Source organism: Echeneis naucrates, chromosome 14 (assembly GCF_900963305.1).
Source record: "Echeneis naucrates chromosome 14, fEcheNa1.1, whole genome shotgun sequence".
Lineage (NCBI taxonomy): Eukaryota > Metazoa > Chordata > Actinopteri > Carangiformes > Echeneidae > Echeneis > Echeneis naucrates.
The window spans coordinates 4,423,966-4,444,739 of NC_042524.1; the positions used below are offsets into that span (position 1 = coordinate 4,423,966).

At 42.3% G+C, this 20,774-nt stretch overlaps 1 protein-coding gene across 2 annotated transcripts; it reads left to right on the forward strand.

The window, feature by feature from the left end:
- Positions 1-1,402: 1,402 nt before the first annotated feature.
- grm5a (glutamate receptor, metabotropic 5a) lies at positions 1,403-18,736 on the forward strand. Of its 2 annotated transcripts, XM_029518746.1 has the most exons (18): positions 1,403-1,605; positions 1,688-1,821; positions 3,041-3,302; positions 3,714-3,828; positions 6,384-6,633; positions 11,123-11,358; positions 11,488-11,609; positions 11,683-11,807; positions 11,910-12,078; positions 13,365-13,491; positions 13,981-14,098; positions 14,444-14,630; positions 15,603-15,761; positions 15,885-16,010; positions 16,148-16,330; positions 16,415-16,584; positions 17,653-17,989; positions 18,116-18,736. In XM_029518746.1, exons 1-18 carry the CDS (start codon positions 1,408-1,410, stop codon positions 18,557-18,559), a joined length of 3,462 nt encoding a protein of 1,153 aa, XP_029374606.1. In that variant the 5' UTR covers positions 1,403-1,407; the 3' UTR covers positions 18,560-18,736. The 2 variants fall into 2 exon arrangements, with proteins under 2 accessions (XP_029374606.1, XP_029374605.1); XM_029518745.1 differs by having other exon boundaries at positions 17,653-18,736.
- The last annotated feature ends 2,038 nt before the right edge of the window (positions 18,737-20,774 follow it).

The window sequence follows — 20,774 nt, forward strand, 5'->3', positions numbered from 1 at the left end:
CATTCAACGCGGATGTACCCCAGACATGTCTCATTGAATACAAAGATGGTAATGGCAAGTTTATGAAAAGCCGTTCAGCTTCAAGCTGAGTAGATATGAAGTATATTTTTAGATTTAATAAGGGGGTTAACATGACCTGGAACGCCAGAGAGTCACCCACAGATCACAACCAAAAGGGCATACTGTGTAAAAGTTTAATAGATATATTGAAACTGTAAATTTCCAATTGGGATTCACCAGGTTCTGTAGCTATCATGGTTTTTAGCACTTGAAACTGAATGTTACAGTTTAAAATGTAAAATTACACCGTTTGATAAAATCAAATCAGAGTGAAGCTCAATTCTCCCTCATTTGCTGGGGACCCCCAGGAGTCCTTCAGGGGGTTCCTGTAATAGGCACAGCAATTATACATCAATCATTTCATGTCCTTTCCACAGTCATAATCAAAGCATGAAAGGACTGACCACCTCCCATGATGAGCACAATTGTTGTCACCTAAAACAGCTTCAGTAGTCCATGATTTTAATCTTCAGTCTTTGCTCCTCCTTGACTGAACTACATATGTGTTTACCTCTTTTACTCTTAAACGTGTATCTTTGTGCCTCGTGTGTCTGAGCTCTCCACAGCTGAGCCCATTCAGCCACTGCTAAGGCTCCATGCTTTATACTGTTTTGGAGTAGGAGGAGGAGGAGGAGGAGGCAGAGGAGAAGGAGGAAGAGAGGAAGGGGGAGGAGGGGGAGAGAGGGGAGCGTCGTGTGCGTCAGTAAGTCAAACATGTTCCAATAACGGACTATATTATCTGCTGCTATTTGCAGTGTGCTGTAGCCAGGCGCCAGACTGAGCCTGAGCAGAAACCTGCAGCGCTGTTTTTTCCTCTTGTTGCTCCTCAGTGGTGGAAACGCTCTCTGAAGGAATGGCATCTGCAAGGCAGCTGGCAGAGAAGAGGTAGGTTGAAGTTATCACTTAGTTTAAGGCATGTGGGGCTAACTATAATGATTGCATTCATGAATGCAGATAACTGAGTTTTAGATTGATAGATAGAGTTTGATAATACTACCTGAATAGATGTCAGTTTCACCGAAATCGTATGTTACACAGTGAGCATGATTTCAGCACCATGGACAGGAACTTCTTTTCTTTAAATGGAGGGTGATTTTTCAGTAAATAGCAAAAACTACTTTTCTTCCTTCTTTTTTCCACTATTTAAAATATTATGTTGGATACATATGCTGACTTGACCGACAGAGATTTCTTTGTCTCTGACCCCATTTACCTCTTGTCCCTTTTCATCAGGAATCCAACCTTTACTCCCAGCATTACCAGCACCAGGCCAACAGCAACACATTCACCAAGACCTCAGCTCTAAGAAGACAGAGTATGGCTGGAGGAGTAAGGGGGGAGATGGGGATGGGAAGTTTGCTGGGTTTGTATTTGAGGATGTTGGCAGTGAGTGTGTTAATGGGAGCTGATCTGAGTTGGCTGGGCCTGAAAGACCGGGTAGGGGTCAATGCTCAGAACAATGAGAGAAGGGTATTGGCACGTATTCCTGGTGACATCATTATGGGAGCTCTATTCTCTGTCCACCACCAACCTCCTGCAGACAAGGTAGGTGTGCATTTATCAGCGTGCGCTCGTTCTATACACGTGCGGCCCGTCAGTAACCCAGCTGTGTTGCACCTCACCTCAGGTCCACGAGAGAAAGTGTGGTGCGGTGCGTGAGCAGTATGGAATCCAGAGAGTAGAGGCCATGATGCACACTTTGGATCGAATCAACGCAGACCCCATGATCCTCCCAAATATTTCCCTGGGTTGTGAGATCAGGTCAGAAACCAATCACAAAACTTCTGATTTTGTTATTTATAGAAGTAAATTGTTTGTGAATCATATCGTGACACAAAGAAGAGTATTTTTAAAATGAGGGCTCGGCTGCAACCAGTTGTGTCTGCAAGGGAGATATTAAATTATAGCACAAGTACAGCGTACTACAACAAATACATACAACAAATAACCACAGCAACCGTCTCAGTTTAGTCGAGACGCTAGTTATCACATGAATTAGCTAATTGCAGGTCTAACATTGTAAAGGAAATGTTATGTTAAAGTTATGTATGGAGGAAAAGTCTGTTACGAATTGTGTTGCGATTTTATTGATTTTTTATTTTTAAGCAGCTAAAAACCCTGTTTTAAAAAAAAAAATCAAACAAACATGTAAGTTAGGAAAAATTTATCCATAAATCCAAATTTGGGTCCAACATTTTTAGTAAGACAGGGACAGACGGTGTGAGTGTCTTCAAATGAGTAGTGGGTTTGGGAGTGAGTGGGGGGGAGTTATTGGGCAGCATGGAAAGACAGACTGGAAGCTTGAGGCAGCAGGCAAACGTCCAGGGGGACCTTAACTGACTGGGCTGTCTGCAGACAGATGGACGATGGCTGGAGGAATCAGGACATTAACAGGAGACAGGTAACTAAAGAGTCCAGACAGTTATGTGAACCACAGAGGCAGATCTGCTGACAATAACCCGCTGCACATCATTTCGTATGCTAACAAAGGGTGCCTGGAGACAGTGAATTAAAAATAACCGAGTAACTACACTTACTCTGATGGCAGATTTATGTATGAAGAGCTTGTAGCGGTTATCCTTCCTCCCCCAGATAAGGTCTGTGAAACACAACTACACCTTAACAAATGCTCTGTTTCGTACAAAAGCTCACCTGTAGCTATTATGAGGCTGATATCGCTGTGCCTGTCAACAAACCTACAGCCAAGGAAACGTGTCTCAGAGGGATTTCTGCCCTAAAAAGATTTAGGAAACTTCCAGATTTATTTGACTCAGCTTGATGAAATTTCACATTAGCTTTGGCTAAACCTTGGACTGACAACTTGGAATTTTTCTAACACTGAGTCAAGTAGCCTCTTACGAAATGATGAAGCACAGACTGTGTTTACAGATTATCCAATTGGCTACTCCAAGCTATCCTTGCCTCTAGTTCTCCTTCCTCTTGCCAAAACAGCAATGTCAACTCTATCTTTCTGTACCAGGGACTCATGCTGGCACTCTGCAGTGGCACTCGAGCAGAGTATTGAGTTCATTCGGGACACTCTGGTGTCTAGCGAAGAGGAGGAAAGCCAAGGCAGGTGTGCCGCAGAGGCGGGGAGTGTGTTGCTTCAGGCGAAGAAGCCCATTGTGGGTCTGATTGGACCCGGATCCAGTTCTGTGGCCATCCAGGTACAAAATCTCCTCCAGCTCTTCAACATCCCACAGATTGCCTACTCAGCCACCAGCATGGATCTCAGTGACAAGGTATGACAAGTCACCAAGGACATTAACATCAGAGTTTGTTTTCTTTCTTTCTTTAGATTTGTTGAAAATCACCTCTAATAGATTTCATGTCTGCTTCTGTCCTACAAAGTAACCCAACTAGTAACTGTGTTATTCACTGATATAATGCAACAATAAAATGAACTGTTTTCATCATGGTGGTTCACCAATGAAAACCCAAGGAAAACTCACATAAGCATGGTAAGTATTCTAATATATCAGTATGACCCTTGTTCTACGAATCAGCTGGAAGCCAAAGTATAGTGGTGTATCCATGCAGTGGTGTTCTGTTGGGGCTCTCGTGAATGTGTGTGTGACTGGTAGACAGGCTGTCAAATGAAAACATGCCAAGTAAAGTGCCAGACGTGTGAACATGTAATGTCCTTCCAACAGAGCCTGTATAAATATTTCATGAGGGTAGTGCCATCAGATATGCAACAGGCCAGAGCCATGGTGGACATTGTCAAGAGATATAGCTGGAGCTATGTGTCGGCCATTCACACAGAGGGTGAGCCTCTGTTAACGTTTGTGTGTGTGTTTGTGTGCATGTCTGACATTTACGTGTCATCGCACCAATCAAACAGTTAACGACAGTTGCCAGTTTATCAGTTCGATTTCTCCGTGCCATTGTTGCCGAATGCAACAGAGCCACAGTAAATTGTACTTTTGTTTGGACAAGCAGTGACACTTTATGACAACCTGAGCTACCATCAGCTTCGAGGTGGCTACGCTAAATGACATAAATCACTGATACATACACACACATATGTACATATATGCTGTATATACCACACACAAAAAGTAAACGCCACATACATAAAGGAACTCCCCTGCGACACCTCTTGTTTCAGTTTAATTTTACAGGGGAGGCCATTATGGCCATGGCATGAAAGTGAAATTCATATGAAATTGGCTCTGCTTATGTATTCCCTGTAATCCTGTTCATCACTGGCAGGGTTTCCGAGGGAGCATCTGTCATGGGCTTTCATCTCCCGTGGCACACTGTCCACAGATTTGAACGATGCTTCAGCCATTGATCACACTCTCACAGCAGTTGCTCATGATCTGATTTGCATTTGCATTATTTTTAACCCCATCTATATGCCACTAAAGGAACTAAAGTAAAATTTACAGTGGAGCAGTTTGACGTTAACAGTCTTGTGATCGATGGCTGCACCACCAAAATAAAATAGCTTCATTTTAGATTTGATTTATTGATGTTTTTGTAAACAAATTATATTTTATAACGCATACAAAAATATGGATATCTCTTTCTCTCACCTCAAAGCATCTTCTGCCTCCCTGCTGTGGATATCTGGGCAATTTCAACACACAGAGTTATCAGAGTTCGTCGACAGATCCAGCCCCCGAATGACAAATACCACCAATTCAGAAACAGAACACATTCATACTGTCCCCCTTCTCTCTTATCTTCTTGGGGACTAAGGCCATCATGTTTATGAAATAAATCCCCCTTGATAAGAATAGGTGCTAAATCCTGACGGCATTTTTCTGTTTGTTTCATGAAAAATGCCAAACTTCTTGAGGGGGATTTACAACAACGAGTATTTTGCATGTTAAATGTTCTTTTGCAGAATAAAACCAGACAAATCGCTTGTTTTTTTTTTTTTTTTTTAAGATATATGTTTCAATAATTGCCTTCCAGACTCTCTTGTTTGTAGTTTTAGGTCCAACCAGCATTTAGTGTGGTAGATTTAATGTCAGACTGTGATTTTGTTTTTGGTTTCTAATCTCTTTCTAAACAGTTAGAAATGTACCGCACATACTTATTAGTGTGACAACACAATTATAACACCCCAGCTGTCAGATGCAGGTGCACCTATCTTATTAATCTGCATTACATTTGCATGAATTATTTAAAAAGAAAAAGAAAAGGTTATGAGCAGGTGCATGATATCAGCAGCTCACAAAGTCAGCAGCAAAACATAGTTTGAATTTGCATAATGTTTCTTTAAAGTTCAGAGATGTAAGAGATGAGCTTGCCTCAACCTATTTTACATTCCATTTTGTCTAAATATTAAACTAAATATTCTTCACACAGTTTGGCACATGGAAGGTAAAAGCAGAGAGGGAAGCAAGAGGTCCCATATGCTGCACTTTTCTGGTGTTTTATAAGTGCTGATATCCATAAATAAGCATATTTGTGATTTTTAGCACCAAAGCCATCTTAGTGTAGTTTAACACCTCTTCTATCAGGCTTCTCCCTCAGCATCAGCCTGTTTCCTGTGTGATCTAAGATTTCTGTGTATTATTTAAACCACATTTGAGGCAAACGTTCAAAGTAAACCAAATCCTGTAAGGGAGTAATTTAATATTTTGTTGCTGATTTTTACACCGTTTTGTTGTGACATTATAAAATTATTGATGTCATGGCAGCACTAGAACCTACACCCGTTACATACTCAGAAAATCAAACATGGAAATCTCATTTTATCCTTAAAAGAATAAAATAAAACAGTTATAATGCCGACAAAACGGCAGCATCGTCAGCGACTTTAACAGAGTTGAATGGCGGTGACGGTTTAGACTTTATCAAGTGAAAGTGTGTTATCGCTCAAGGAGACATGCCGCATATGGGAGTAAAACTCACACGTAGTAATGAAAAGGATGCCTCAAAGAGCGCAAGCAACAGAAACTAGGTGACCTCATTTCCAGCAAAAACAGAGAAGTCTCACCCCTGACAGTTCCCGTAACAGAGACTGAATTATGTGTTGTGCTGCATTACACCTGTGTACTTGACTGTCTACACCCTGTGTGTGCATCTTCTGCATGTGTGTTAGAGATTACCCATGAGCATGACTGTGAGGTGCAAAACAAATGTGGACATTTCAACGTGAACAAAGTGTACTAGAATTTCAGGGTTGTTGTTTTTTTTTTATGTAAATACATTTATAAATATAAAAAACAGTGCCAAATATATAAGTAGCATCAAGAATTTTGTCTCTGTCTAATCTGCTCAGTTTGATAGCTCCAATTAGGTTTTGTGCGTGCTGTATTGTGTGTAATGTAAACACAAATCCTTTTGTTTGGCCTCATTCATAGGTAATTATGGAGAGAGTGGTATGGAGGCTTTTAAAGACATGGCAGCAAAAGAAGGAATCTGCATCGCCCACTCAGACAAGATATACAGCAACGCAGGGGAGCAGAGCTTTGATAAGCTGCTGCAGAAACTGCGAGCCCACCTGCCCAAAGCCAGAGTGGTGGCCTGCTTCTGTGAGGGCATGACGGTTCGAGGCATACTGATGGCCATGAGGCGTCAAGGCCTGGTAGGAGAGTTCCTCCTGGTGGGGAGGTGAGTGGCGGCTCATTGCGTGTGACGTATGACCGCTTTTACATCGGAGGCTAAATGTGTGAACTGTGTGCGTTCATTTTTCAACTCAGGCTTTCCTCAGATGTGATGTCCAACATCACCCGCACAAGATGTGTTTGTTGTAATCTTTGTCCTCTCACCATCACCTTTGTTTTCATCTTCATCGCATCCATCAACTTCACAGTGGTCTCAGAAACTCAAGGTATTTTTTTTTTAATCAGCTTTTCTTTCTTACATAAACGAAACAATCAAGAACCAGGTTTCACATTCAGCCTGCTACCTTTTCGGCTCATTCTGACCGCTCTGTATTATTTATTTATTATTATTGGTGCAACATTCATTATTTGCTAGAAAACCAATTTTCAGGTGACGAATAGTCATGGCAACGGCAAAAAATAAGTTTCAACAGAAGATCCCTAAAATCTTCTGGCGCTCTATATAGAGAATTTACATTAATCTCAAAACAGAATTATGATATTATTATTTTTACAGTAACAATAGTTTATAGCAACTTGGATGATTGAGGTTCATTTGGTATTCGAGCGAGAATTCATTGATAAATAAATAGGTAAATGAATGGGTCAAGCAGAGATTGTCTTAAATACAATTATTCATACAGTCCCTTGACTCTTTCAAAAGATAACATGGTGGAAGATAACTCATTAAAACAATGACATTGTCACCTCATCAAATTTAGCATATTATGTAATAGCGTCCTCAGTTAAGTTCAGGAAAATAAAATGTTAACAACTGGGCACATGGCACGAGAGGAAACTTGTGAAATTAAAATCACGAGGGGGGGGGGATTATAAGCGGGAAAGAGGGGGTTGATGTAGCAGAAGTTTCACTCTCTCCGAGAATAACGTTTTATTTTAAGGTTTAGCTCTCAGGCTCACTCTCGTCCCTGGTGTTCTATAAATGCCTTTCCTCATTAGGAGCCACATATGTAGGCTGTCGCTCAAATTTGACGGCAGGAAACATAAAATAACCTTGAACTACATATTGCCAAAAAAAAAAAGAAAAATGCTCTATAATACATATTGACGCCCGACTGCCAGATAGGCGTGGCTGTAGTCTGCTCTGGATTTAAAATCATCAGTAAGTTAGGATGTAATTTGCTGTTTTCTTTCGAGGGTAATTAGATTTCAGATGTGCTGTCGAAGAGGCGGAGCATCGATGGCTCCTTTTGTTGCACATGCTTTCGTGAAATTACATGCATGCCCCGTTTAGAGCACATATTTGACCTCCCTTCCTTGACTTCATCTGCGTCTGTCTTATTCTAGTGAGTTAATTTTGTTCGTGTCAGCCTAGAGGATTTGTCAGCAGCTTTGTGCATGTGTACAATGCATTCCTAGGTTCCATTTATAGAAAGAGGGAGACTGAGGGAGCAGATGATGGTTTTCGTTTTTTTGTTTTGTTTTTTTGCCAGCACTGGTTCAGCCTATTTTCAGCTATTGTATCCATGACACTGGCCACCTTCAGTGTGTTTGTGAAGAAATCGAGTCACACAAATGCACTCCCTCTGTCTTGATTTTTAGCCGCATGAGTAGTTTGGATCTGAGCGGGCAATGTCAGTGAGAGTGAAATGGTCGACCACGTCAGTAAAATCTCAAGTACCACTGGATCCACTGACGTGTAAAACACATTCATGTTTCTCAGGAAGTGAGGAACCCCTGAGTTTTGTAAAGGCTCAAATTGGACACCTTTAAATTGCGTCTGAAATTACTGAAACACGAATGATCCTCCCATCAGCCTCGGTTAAGTTCGAACTGGGAAATGATCGTATGCTCACACGTGTGTTTAGCCCATCACCTGCACGCACTCACTTCCAACATCACCATTCAAGCCTTTCATTTAGAAGCAGAGAAGATTTTGATTGTTGGTTTGTTTTGAATCAGTATGAAAACCACTAATGAACTTGAGGAGGTTGGTCTGTGGAGCAGAGCAGAGGTCAGGCTTGTTGTGGGACTTCCAGCTTCTCCATTAACCTCAAAGCTGTGCTGTTGTTATTTTTGTCCGGCTTTGCATCCTTTTTCCTCCCCAGTGAAGCAGACAGTACCTCGACTGTCCATACTATTCCTTCTTACTGGTCTTGCCAGGATGAAGACTGCTGTGTGTTCAGGGAAGGCATAAAGAACAGCAGTGCCCTCATACAAGTGCTTCAATCAGCTACTTTGTGCCGCAAGTGCGAGCAAAGCAACACGATCCCTGACTGGCTCTTGACTGAGCTGGTAACGCAGCAAATGGGGCTGTTTAGGTCATGGGAGTGTTTTTCCTCTCTTCAGTCCAGATGGATGTTTCACATTTTTCCTTTTTTTTCCCCTCTTTGGTTCTTTAGTTTCATTTTCAGAAATTGACGTGCTTCCAGCTTCAGGTTTGTCCCACTACAGGGTTGTAAAGTATCCACTCAGAAAAGATTTGGCTGCAAAGTTGACCAGTACTGTGCTGGATGAGGCGAAATAAGAGCACAATTTATGAGTGTGTGTGTCTTCAGCCTTGTAGGTGGTGTAGCAACACGCCGCATCCAGCATATTGCCCTCCCAGGTCGGTGTGTGGGTTTCAGAGCTCTCGTTGAAGAGTGATTCAAACTATCCAGAGTCAAAGCCCTCCATTTTTTCACTTCCATTCCTGCCTTTTTTATGCCAGCATACCATTTCTGTGCTCGCTTCTCTAAGGCTCTGTTATGAAATGATCTCCTACCTCACTCAGAGAATCATAAATAAATAAATAAATAATAATAAAAAAAAAAAAAATCCACCCACACTACTGTTGTGTAACGCCAGCTTGGTTAGCGAAGTTTTCAAAAAATGACTTCTTTGCTTTTTTTCATCGCAGAGAGAAACAGAAGAGCATTTCCCTTTGAGCGTTTGCACGTGTGTACACGTGTGGAGGTGTGATCAACCTTCTGTCTTCTGTTGATTGTAGACGTGAGGGAGCGCTAATAATAGCAGTAATAATAGAGTTGAACGCTTTTCAAACAGGTCACTGATGAGATGGTTTATTGAGTCTGAGCCCACACTGCATCTGAATGAATGGTAGACCAAATAAGTCTGCAGATGCAGCAGTTGAGTGGTGTTTTGTCTGCTGCTTACTGAGCAGCATCAGGTGTCTATCTGTTCCCGTCAGAGGGTTCTTCCTCTCTGCAGAATCAAACTAATAGTGTATCACTTGTGCAACATTTCGAAGTTTCAAATCTGCGTGTGCTCCAGCGTCCGAGTTAAAATACCTTAGCAGACTGGTTCACACATGCAGCAAAGACCTGCTCCTATCTACAACTAGATGGTTGCTTCGGTTGTCAAAGTCGAGCTAATCAATATGCTCTTCATTAAAAGAGTGCCTCAGTTGGCTTCGCAGATAGTGAGCCTACAGAGATCTAATTAATCAGCAGCCACAGAGAAACTTTCCAAACAAAGTTGTGCGACCGTGGAAGTGATACATGCAAAACAAAGCGTGCAGCACAAAAACTGTGTGTGGAACAGCAAAGACGCAGCCGTAGAGCCCTTAGAGGTTTATTACAAGTTATCTTTGCACATGTACATAATTAAGAATTTTCATCATTCTTCCTCTACTTGGGCATGAGAGCAAGTTTTTATTTTTTTTTTTTTTTTAAACCAACCCCAGTGAGTCTGGTGTTGGCGCATCTGAGTCATCATGATCATTTTTTATTTTGCTGTAACTCTCCGCAGAGCAAGCATTAGGTTCATTTTGTAAGACACCACCTGCCACCTTCAATCTGTGCAGCAGTGGTCATAAGCACCAACTACTTCTTATTTTTTACACAGAAGAAATTCACTGCTATCATGAACAGAGTGGAAATTTTTTTTTATGAAGATGTTGCTGTTAACTGCTGTACCCTAACACAACCTGGATTCTTCATTTCTGGTATATTTCACGCTCAAGTTTTTATTATTATAATTATTATTGTAATTTTAACATTTTCTCTCAGCTGAGTTTTTCCAAATTCTCTAAACCCTGTATCATTGGGAGTAATTCTGAACCAGGTTCAAGGCTAAATGGAGAATGCCAGTGCATCAACATATTATTTACTCGGAGGTGGAAGCTGTTCCTTAGAATTAACTTCATTATCCCAGGGATGTTTTCACCCATCACTGCTGATTTGAGGCTAAATTTCTTGGTGAATTTGTTCGGAAGTTTATAGAGAAGAGAAATTGTCAGAATAACCTTTTTATGATATCTTCCTCCAACGCTGTGCAAAGTTTGCTGTTCCTTACACATAACACAGAACATGAAATCCAGCTGAGGTGACAGAGCTGTCAAATTCTCAAGTAGTTTCCAATATTGAAGTTTCCAAGATATTAAAATGTTCTGCAGTGTACTTCGTCCTTCACTATATGTCTGTTGTAATTGTATATAATTTAATCAGTAGTAAAATAATTAAAACTCTGTAGCTCAGCATAAGTTAGAAAACATTTCTTGTGTCTGGCTCTAACCTTCTCCTCCTCCTACCCAGTGACGGCTGGGCAGACAGGTATGATGTGACTGATGGCTACGAGAAGGAGGCGGCCGGTGGAATCACTATAAAGCTAAAGTCTGCGTACGTTACTTGGTTCGATGATTATTACTTGAACCTGAAGCCCGACGCCAACCTGAGGAATCCCTGGTTCCCTGAGTTCTGGCAGCACCGCTTTCAGTGCAGGTTGAGGGGACATCCGCAGGAGAGCGCCATGTACAACCGCACCTGTACCTGTTAGTCCAACACGCCGATCCTGCTCCACACTCGTCCTCATAAAGCAGTCTGTGTTAAATTCAAAATTAGATCACCAGGACTGCAGTTGACCGGGTTTGTCCTCATGAGCAGGTCTGTATTCTCCACAGGGAGAGAGTCTTTGCGCCACCAGTATGCCCAAGACACCAAGATGGGCTTTGTCATAAATGCCATCTATTCCATGGCTTATGGCCTCCATGCCATGCAGCAGTCCCTCTGTCCAGGATATAAGGTAAGACGATGAACAGTGTGCACATTATTTTGCTTACATGCTGGGTATTAACTATCTTTGTTCTCCCTGCCAGGGTCTGTGTGAGGCCATGCGGCCCATTGACGGCCGCAAGCTGCTGGATTTCCTGATGAAAACCAACTTTACGGGTGTATCTGGGGAAACTATTCTGTTTGACCAGAATGGAGACTCACCTGGCAGGTAAGAAACATGATGGGACGGGGAAGGAAAGGGGGGTGAACTCAGTAAAGCAGTATGTATACTGGTTCAAGCATTTGGTGTGTTTTTGTGTGTGTGCCTCAGGTATGAAATCATGAACTTCAAGCACATAGGCGAAGACGAGTATGCTTACATTTACGTTGGAAGCTGGGATCAGGCCGGCCTGAGGATGAACGATGAGGAAATCTGGAGTAACAACAGTGACGCCATCCAGTCGGTTTGCTCTGAGCCCTGCCAGAAGGCACAAATCAAGGTACACCCCACGTCAGTGCACACAGTCCAAACCTTTGGTGTGAAATTAAATTCCTTTTGATTTACTTTTTCATAAAGTAACAACAACAGCGGCCGTTCTCTCTGCTCCTCCATTCGCTTGCTTGCTTGAGAACATAAATCAGCCTCAGAGATTTAAAGTCACAATTTACAACTCTACATCAAACCACGTTCACTGCAGTAATACAGTCAGTTAAAAAAAATCAAGTTTTTGCCATCTGTTGATCTTCATCTAAAATACGTGGTTTCATGCACAAGAGAATATGTCATAGTCTTACTGAAGGAAAATGCCAAATAGGACCCACATAACAACCTTAAATTGATCCCACAGGACCTCTGCAGAATTGTTCCAGTTGGATCCTTGAGTACCCCACCAGGGGGACTCGGCAAACTCTTTGTTCCGGCTTTTATCATCTCCCATCTGGGCTTCGCTGACTCCCTTCAGCATCTCCACATTATGGAGAATAATGCATTCTTCCTCCTCTTTGTCATCCCAAAAGGCTCTGGCAGTAAACCCTCCCTGTGCACTCAACGCCGACTCCCTGTTAAGTAGCATCTTGAGGAGAATTCAAAACTCCAGACAGGTTTTGATATGCATGTCCATACTGCACCTCAAGGCTTTACACGTCAGCCCACGCTCAAGCTCTGCCCGCTCTGACCCGTGTCTGCACTCAATATGAGCAGATAGAGGTCCGGACTGTAATAAGTGAAAGTGGATATTACCAGAAAATGAATTATAACAGTAAAAGTACCGTCTGTGCAGGCTTTGTCTGGATGATGCTGTTATCAGATTATTATTGATTGATGTGTAAGCAGCATTTGGGGGAGGTGGAGCTGATTGTAGCTGAGTTACACACTGGTGGTTTTGTTTTTTTTTTTTTGTTTTTTTTTCCCAAAATCTCTTTAGAAATTTCCAAAGTCACATACGAGGACAACAGAGTCCTGCTTTCTAAATGTACCCATGCCTGTATGCCTTCAAACCCTTAGAGGAGACTGCAGCACCCAGGGGTGCCATATGAGCTCAAACACAAACATGACAGCTGGGTTTCGAACACTAAGACTCTTTAGGTGAAGTAAGTAACCACTAAACCACTGTGCCTCCCCTTTCCTGTACTTACAATAAAGGGATGCTCAGGTGAAGTAATGAGGCTCAATGAGATTCAGCAAAGCGCCATTGGAGGTTTGAGACCTTTCCAGCCTTTCTTACTGTGCCGTGTGTGTGTGTGTGTGTGTGTGTGTGTCTGTGTGTGTGTGTGTGCGCGCCTCCAGGTGATCCGTAAAGGAGAGGTGAGCTGCTGTTGGACCTGCACACCATGCAAGGAGAATGAGTTTGTGTTTGATGAGTACACTTGTCGGGCCTGTGTCTTGGGCTCCTGGCCTACCGACGATCTCACTGGTAAACTCACTTTGTTTTTATCTCTCTTACTTTCAAAAGCGTGACTTCCAAACGGATCAGAGGGGCCCCAGATCTGGGCCATCCACTGATGGGGCACCCAAAGTCCCCTTCATGTCTTATTCTGAATTATGACACTCTCAACTATATGAAAATCAACACACAGACTTTAAATCTCTGCCACAAAACTACCACAAGTACCACAAAACTATTTGAAACTCTTTTCCTGCCCTTCTATATACATTTACTATTTCCACCAACATCTCAGCCTGTCTGTGCTGTAGTATAAAAATCGATGAGCCTGTTTTTGTCACAACAGCTGTGCCTTGCACCTTCCTTACAGATCCTTTTATTGTCACATCAAATTTTCCTAATCCCTTATTATACCCGTCTATCATAGAGAGGAGAGTTTACAGTTGCGGTTCACAGTGTGTGGAGCAGTCTGAAAACACAAGGCGTCTGCTCATGTCCTCATCTCTCTGTGTCTCTGAGGTTGTGAGCCGATCCCGGTGCAGTACGTGCGTTGGGGGGATCCCGAGCCCATCGCTGCGGTGGTCTTCGCCTGTCTGGGCCTCATGGCAACACTCTTTGTTACTTCTGTCTTTATCAAGTAATTACAGCCAACAGCTCCACCAGATATGTGCAGGCAAACTAAAAATCTTGCAACAACAATACACTACTCAAGAGAAGGGCCTGCTCTGACCCACTGTTTGTTTTAAGTTATATACTTTAAACTGTACTATGGTTTGGTTGCAACTCTACCATTCTTAATTTCAATGTCTCTGTTTACGTTGCTATGTGTGGCACATTCGACAGCTGGGCCAAATCAGCCATAGTGTAGTTTGGGTAGTAAATCCAACAGAAATATAAATAAAATATAAATCAAAACCTCTCCATCTATCTTTCATGAACTCTTTGAATCTGCAGCAGTTGATGTTATTGAATTTATCCGTAGATTTTGGGACACGCCTGTGGTCAAATCATCCAGTCGTGAGCTGTGCTACATCATCCTGGCTGGAATATGTCTGGGTTACCTGTGCACCTTCAGCCTTATTGCCAAGCCCCACATAATCTACTGCTACCTCCAGCGGCTGGGCATCGGCCTGTCCCCTGCAATGAGCTACTCCGCTTTGGTCACCAAGGTACTTTCTTTTCTGTCTTGTTGCCAAAAGGCAGCGGAGCATTTTGCTGAATGTCCATGTTTCACGTCCTGTGACGTGCTTCCACCATCGGCTTCACTTTGATTCCGCTTAGTTTTCTGTGAAAAATATCACCAGGCTGCAAAGTGGAAAGCCCTTCTCATTAGAAGTTTGGTGCATGTTGCTTTAAGGTTTCTCTTTCATTTGAATAGAAACTTTTTTTTTTTTTTTTTATGGGCTTTGAAAAGCCCTCTTTAATTGTGTTTATATAAAGGTGAACTTTGACTCCGGGTTTGCAAAGTGAAGCCAGTGCAGAAGTTCTTTGAACCTGCATTCTATCTAATGAGCATCAGGGGTTGATTGAAAAATGAAATCAGATTGAAATCTATGAGAAAATAACCCTACGTTTCACTTCTCACACGCACATTAGCATCCCAAAATTGCCCAAAAACCCTGATACGCATTACTGTGTGGCTGCCCCATAACTTACATCACAAATGGCAATCCTACTGATTGAACCAGTGGGTGACATAACTGTAAGCTTGAAAACAGCACATTACACAGCTCACTGTTGGAGCTGCCAAGACGATCAGTAGTAGGAGTCAACCTGATGGACGTGTGACTTAATTACTTCAGACAGATGTGTGTCTACAGTGTGGGGTCATCTGAATGATGGATCAGCTACAGATATTTAAAAATTTATGGCATTGGTCTTTTGTTGTTGAGGCTTTCAGCATGAACGCAAGGGCATCTGAGGATAAGAGCAGAAGTAAAAGAGCTATCACCAGAGATTGGATGATGGCCAATTGCAAGGGGAGGTATGGTAGATGTTGAGGATCTGTGTGTGGGCTGAAGTTGATGTTTAGGATCTAGGAACTCAAAAAGGGGATCGTTGTTATGAATCAGTGGAAGCGCTATCATCCACTATCGATGTCCGTGACGCCTGCATAACCACTTGATTTATTTTTGATCCAGACCAACCGTATAGCACGGATCCTGGCAGGCAGCAAGAAGAAGATCTGCACCAAGAAACCCCGCTTTATGTCCGCCTGCGCACAATTGGTCATCGCCTTCCTACTCATACTGCTGCAGCTGGGCATTATTGTGGCACTTCTTATCATAGAGCCACCACAGGTGTGTGTGTGTGTGTGTGTGTGTGTGTGTGTGTGTGTGTGTGTGTGTGTGTGTGTGTGTTCCAGTGTGGGAGACAATCATTTACATTTAAGTAGAATGACCTCTTCCTTTGTCTCCTCTTAGGTGATCTATGACTACCCAAGTATCCGCGAGGTACACTTGATCTGTAACCTGACCACTCTGGGGGTGGTGGCGCCGCTGGGCTACAACGGTCTACTTATTCTCAGCTGCACCTTCTATGCCTTCAAGGTAAGATAACAGTAATTAATTTCACGCAATCTAACCCATCATATCTGTACAATTTGTTAATTTCCTACATATATTCTGCTCTCTCTGCTGAACCTTTTGCTGCTTTTAAAATTGTATCAAATCCCTTCCTCCTCCAGACTCGTAATGTGCCAGCTAATTTTAATGAGGCCAAGTATATTGCCTTCACCATGTACACCACCTGTATCATCTGGCTGGCTTTTGTTCCTATTTACTTTGGATCCAACTACAAGATCATAACCATGTGCTTCAGCGTCAGTCTCAGTGCTACCGTGGCTCTTTGCTGCATGTTTGTCCCAAAGGTGAGTCTGAATTCATTAGTAGTAGTGTTTTGAAAGTCTCCATCGTTATGCTGTTAGTAATTTATTGATGTTTTTCATTGACAGGTTTACATCATGCTAGCCAAGCCCGAGAAAAATGTCCGGAGTGCTTTCACAACATCCACAGTGGTCCGCATGCATGTAGGTGATGCCAAGAAAGCGGCCAAGGCTGGAAAGTCCTCCAGCAGCATGGCCAACTTGTTTAGACGTCGCGGCTCTGCACAGGACGACATCAGGTATATAGGGGACCAAAGTAGGTATCAAACTACTGAGTAATTCCTCATTGTTTAAAACGTCTGTGCCCAGTTGGATAAAGGTTCTTAAGAAAACACCAAGTAGTTCTGGTTAAATCTGATTTAAAAAAAAAAAAAAAAAAACCTAACTCAACCAAAATGTCCCTGTGAAAAAATAATAATAATTTAAAAAAAGCTTGTGTTTTATTTCTCTAAGGCCTTTGGAAATAAGGGAAAATATTGAAGGTACTGCAGTGTCAGACTAAAGATGTTTTTCAAGGAACAAAAAATGAAAATGTGACATCTGAAACCTACATTTGAAGATTATTTTATGCATGGACGCCTTCGAATTGGCTCCGCTTAGATTATGTTTTACACTGCCATATGTATATGGCATATTTATTGACATATTCAGAACCGTGAGAATCTTCTAATGAGTCCACATTAACTTACATTTGTCTGATTGTTGCCAGATAAGGGGGATAATTATTCTATAGATATACTAAATTCAGTTGCAAGGGAGTGTTTGTGGTGAACCCAAAAAAAAAAAAAACACAAAGGACTGTGTGAGGAAACAAAAGTCCAGAGAGGACAGGACATGGCAGACTTAGCGATCTAACACAGCTACATGCATGACTGCGGTTGTTTCTGACCACGAGTCAATGCATGGAAATGGAAAATGTGCTGGAGCCACCGCAAACGGCCGGATGTGAAGCCGAGAAAAACTGCTCCCGGAGCTGTGAAATGGTTACCTCATCTGGGTTAAGTACTCCCACGGGAGAGCGGTTGTCTTTAAGGATTTCTCTTTCTAGGGAAGATGAAGGAACATGGAGGAAGATGTGAAATGAAACAGACAGTGGCAGATAGAAAGGGGGGTGGTAGGAATTCTCCCAATAAGAAGTACAATGTGAAGTTCAGGGTAGATAGATGAGCTTTTTTTTTTCTTATCTGCCTTTATATACGCACGTCTCGTGGCTCTTTCACATTTACTGTCACATTTAAACCCGGAACCGTTCAAATCTGCCGAGAAGTGACTACTCTGTGCTCCTCTTTTTCTTTCATGTCTCGCAGTTCCAATGGGAAATCAGTGAATTGGGCACAGAACGAGCGTGGCTACAGACCAAACCTGTGGAAGAGGATGTCATTCCACGTCAAGAAAAAAGACCCGGTGGAGGCAAACCAGACAGCCATCATCAAACCCTTCTCTAAAGACGGAGACACGCCCACGGATGCTGCTGTCACAGAGCACTATGAGGAGCCGCAGCAGGCGTCTCGGCCCTTCACCTGCTCGCCTCCTCAGTCTCCTCTGCCCACCGTCAGCCAACACGCAGCCAAGAGGAGGGGCCTCCAGGGGGGAGAGGACAGAGACGAGCCACAAGCTTTGCCCACTTACGTCCTCGACCATGCAGCCGGGGTCAGAAGAGTAGGTGGGGACAGCAGCCAAGGAGTCGGTATGGCGGATGGCGGGGACAACGGCATCATACCTGTAGGTGTGGGTGACATCGGCATAGGGATGATCGGCGGTCAAACTCAGGGCACCACCATCATGGACCAGATCAGCTGTGTGGTTAACCGTTTCACTGCCAACATCAGCGAGCTCAACACCATGATGCTGCCAGGGGGGGCCGCCGTGGGCCCCACCTCCACCACACCTTTGCCCGCCGCTGCGGACGCCGCCCCCACCTGCCCTCCCCAGTACCTCACATCGAGGAGCAGACAGGTCCCCTCCACCATCACCACGTACGCGGAGGTGGCAGCTGTGTCCAATTTCTGTGAGAATCGCCTGGCCGGGACTTGCGTGAGCAGCAGACGGGCCAAAGACATGGAGGAGCTGGTGGCTCTGACGCCTCCCTCCCCTTTTAGAGACTCGTCTCTGAGCTCCAGTGGCAGCTCAACCCCCTCACTGTCCCCGGCCTCTGAGGCTGAATACGACCAGCTTCTGCTGAGACACTACAGCCAGAGCTCCTCCTCTCTCTGAATCTGCTCTTTCCCCTCTTATTTATGCTCTAATTGGAGTTTTTTTAAAACTCCCAGAGACAAAAGCTTCACTGGACCAAACTTGGATGCCTTTCTACTTATCGATACTCTGAATGTTTTTGCTGTTTTATATATACATGTACTTTTCCATTTTTAAATTTGATTGAATGCACCCACAAATGCCTCCAATGAGAGAAAAGCATTACTGGCAAGACTGAGCAGTGTCAGTGCTTCTTCTTTTGTCTCTCAGCGAGTAAAAAAATACAAGCCCCCCCCCCCCCCCCCCAAAAAAAAAAAAAAAAAAACTCAACAAACTCCAAGACTCGTGGGCATTTTACAGACTACTGGCACAGGTTTCAACTCAGTTTTAAACTTCTCAAAATCCAAAGAAATCACTGATTCGTCATTAAACTGTTATCTAACATACGCGGAGGAAATTTACCAAATATTTATGTTCTGTGACTCATACTGAATCTTAAAATTTAGGTATAATACAGCTGTTAGCTCTCTAAGCATAACTGGACTTTACTTGTATATTTTGCATCATGTGCTATCATGAACACAGAAAAGGTGATTTGTTTTTATTGCTTATAATTCTGCTGTTGACTTTCTGTACATGTGATGGTCCCTGTTACTGACATTAGCCAAACTTTTAATGTTCTGAGTTGAAAATACGATGATGATGGCGATGATGATGAGGAGGAGAAGGATCAAGCCAAGTGTCCAGTGATGTGCATCGAACGTGACATATTTTTTTTCTGCCCTGTAACCTGTTGTCCATCCTGGAGAGGACATAAATAACACTTCCTGACGCATAATAAGAAAGTGTACAGTTGCTACATTGTGGAAATCAGGGAGAATTTAATTTATTATTATTATCATTTATTTATTTATTTATTTATTTTTTACTATTACTAGTATTTGTGGATAACTTCCCTTTTCTTGGAAAGAGAACATTTAATAGGTGGACGGGAGCTATTTACATCACCGGTGGAAGTAAGATGATCAGGTGTCTCACCCACACAGAGATTTTGGACTGCTTGCTTGTCTTTTTTAATTCTCCTCTCTGGATGTGACTTGGCTGTATGTAAGATAAGCTGTCATCACATAAAGTGGACCAAAACGATCTTCCAGCTCAGGATGTGTCTGAACCAAAATATTCTCTGAGTCCTGCCATCTGCTGGCTCACAATGTTTAGTTTTTTTTTTTTTTTTTTAATAGCTTTTTTTATTTTTTATTTGCATGTCAAGATTTGTTTCCACTTTTTGAATATTACATCTTTCTTATCGCAAATCTGTTAAGATGAATAGACAGTAGCAAGGTAATGATGCAGTTAAATGATTATAGATGTGTGTTTAGGATTAGTTTAAGGGCGAAGGGAGGCAAACTGGCGATGGGCCAGACTTTACAGATATCTATTGCTTGTTTCCAGTCTGATTTTTTACTTACACGGTGTGTGCCAGTGTCTCCCTGCAGGAAATTACATTGTGTTTCTGTAAATGGCGTAACACGGAGAATCCCGCCCTGAGTCCATTTACATTTACATTTTAATCAAGACATTTCAGGCACGGTGAGGTTACTCTTTTTTTATACTGACATTTTGACCATGTTATTTATTATGCTTGAACATATACAACTTTTTTTTTTTTTTGCCTTTTAGCTTTTCTGAGGATGATGGCTGATAGATTCACTGGCTTACTTCTAACTATTGAGTCTGTATGTTTACACAGAAATGAATGATTTTCATGTTTCTTGAAATGCACAGTATTTTTATTTATTTATTTTTTTTTTTAACTGGTTTTCAGTGTAAAAATCCTCATAGACAGTTGTCAGATTTGCATGCAGGTTTGTGCCAATAGAAATTATACAGGCGCATACACTTCTTGATGCCAATAATTCATTGATATAATCTACAGGAAACTTTTGTCTTGATTGCCTTTCATAGCCTGAATTTACTGCTTAAATTTGTGCCGCATTAAAAGTTTCCATCCAAAATGCAATATATTTTTGACATTCATCTGTGATTCATTGTATAACTCCCTTAGAATAGAAAGTCTTTAATGCAGTGAAGGGAATAATATCTTATTTCAGTATGCTGCTGGTATTTGCTCCATTATTCTAATAGCTCACAAATCTTTCCTTTCCTGCTGTAACCATTATAAAATCGTTTGAACTGAGTTTGAATTTCATAGCTAAATGTTTTTCATTTAAAGGAA

What these genes read in the sequence shown, in the direction of transcription:
- grm5a (XM_029518745.1), top strand. Translation starts at nt 1,408, where the DNA reads ATGGGAAGTTTGCTGGGTTTGTATTTGAGGATGTTGGCAGTGAGTGTG. An exon ending in ACCAACCTCCTGCAGACAAG is followed by an intron (nt 1,606 to 1,687) that starts GTAGGTGTGCAT and finishes ACCTCACCTCAG; the next exon opens with GTCCACGAGAGAAAGTGTGG. An exon ending in CCCTCTGTCCAGGATATAAG is followed by an intron (nt 11,610 to 11,682) that starts GTAAGACGATGA and finishes TCTCCCTGCCAG; the next exon opens with GGTCTGTGTGAGGCCATGCG.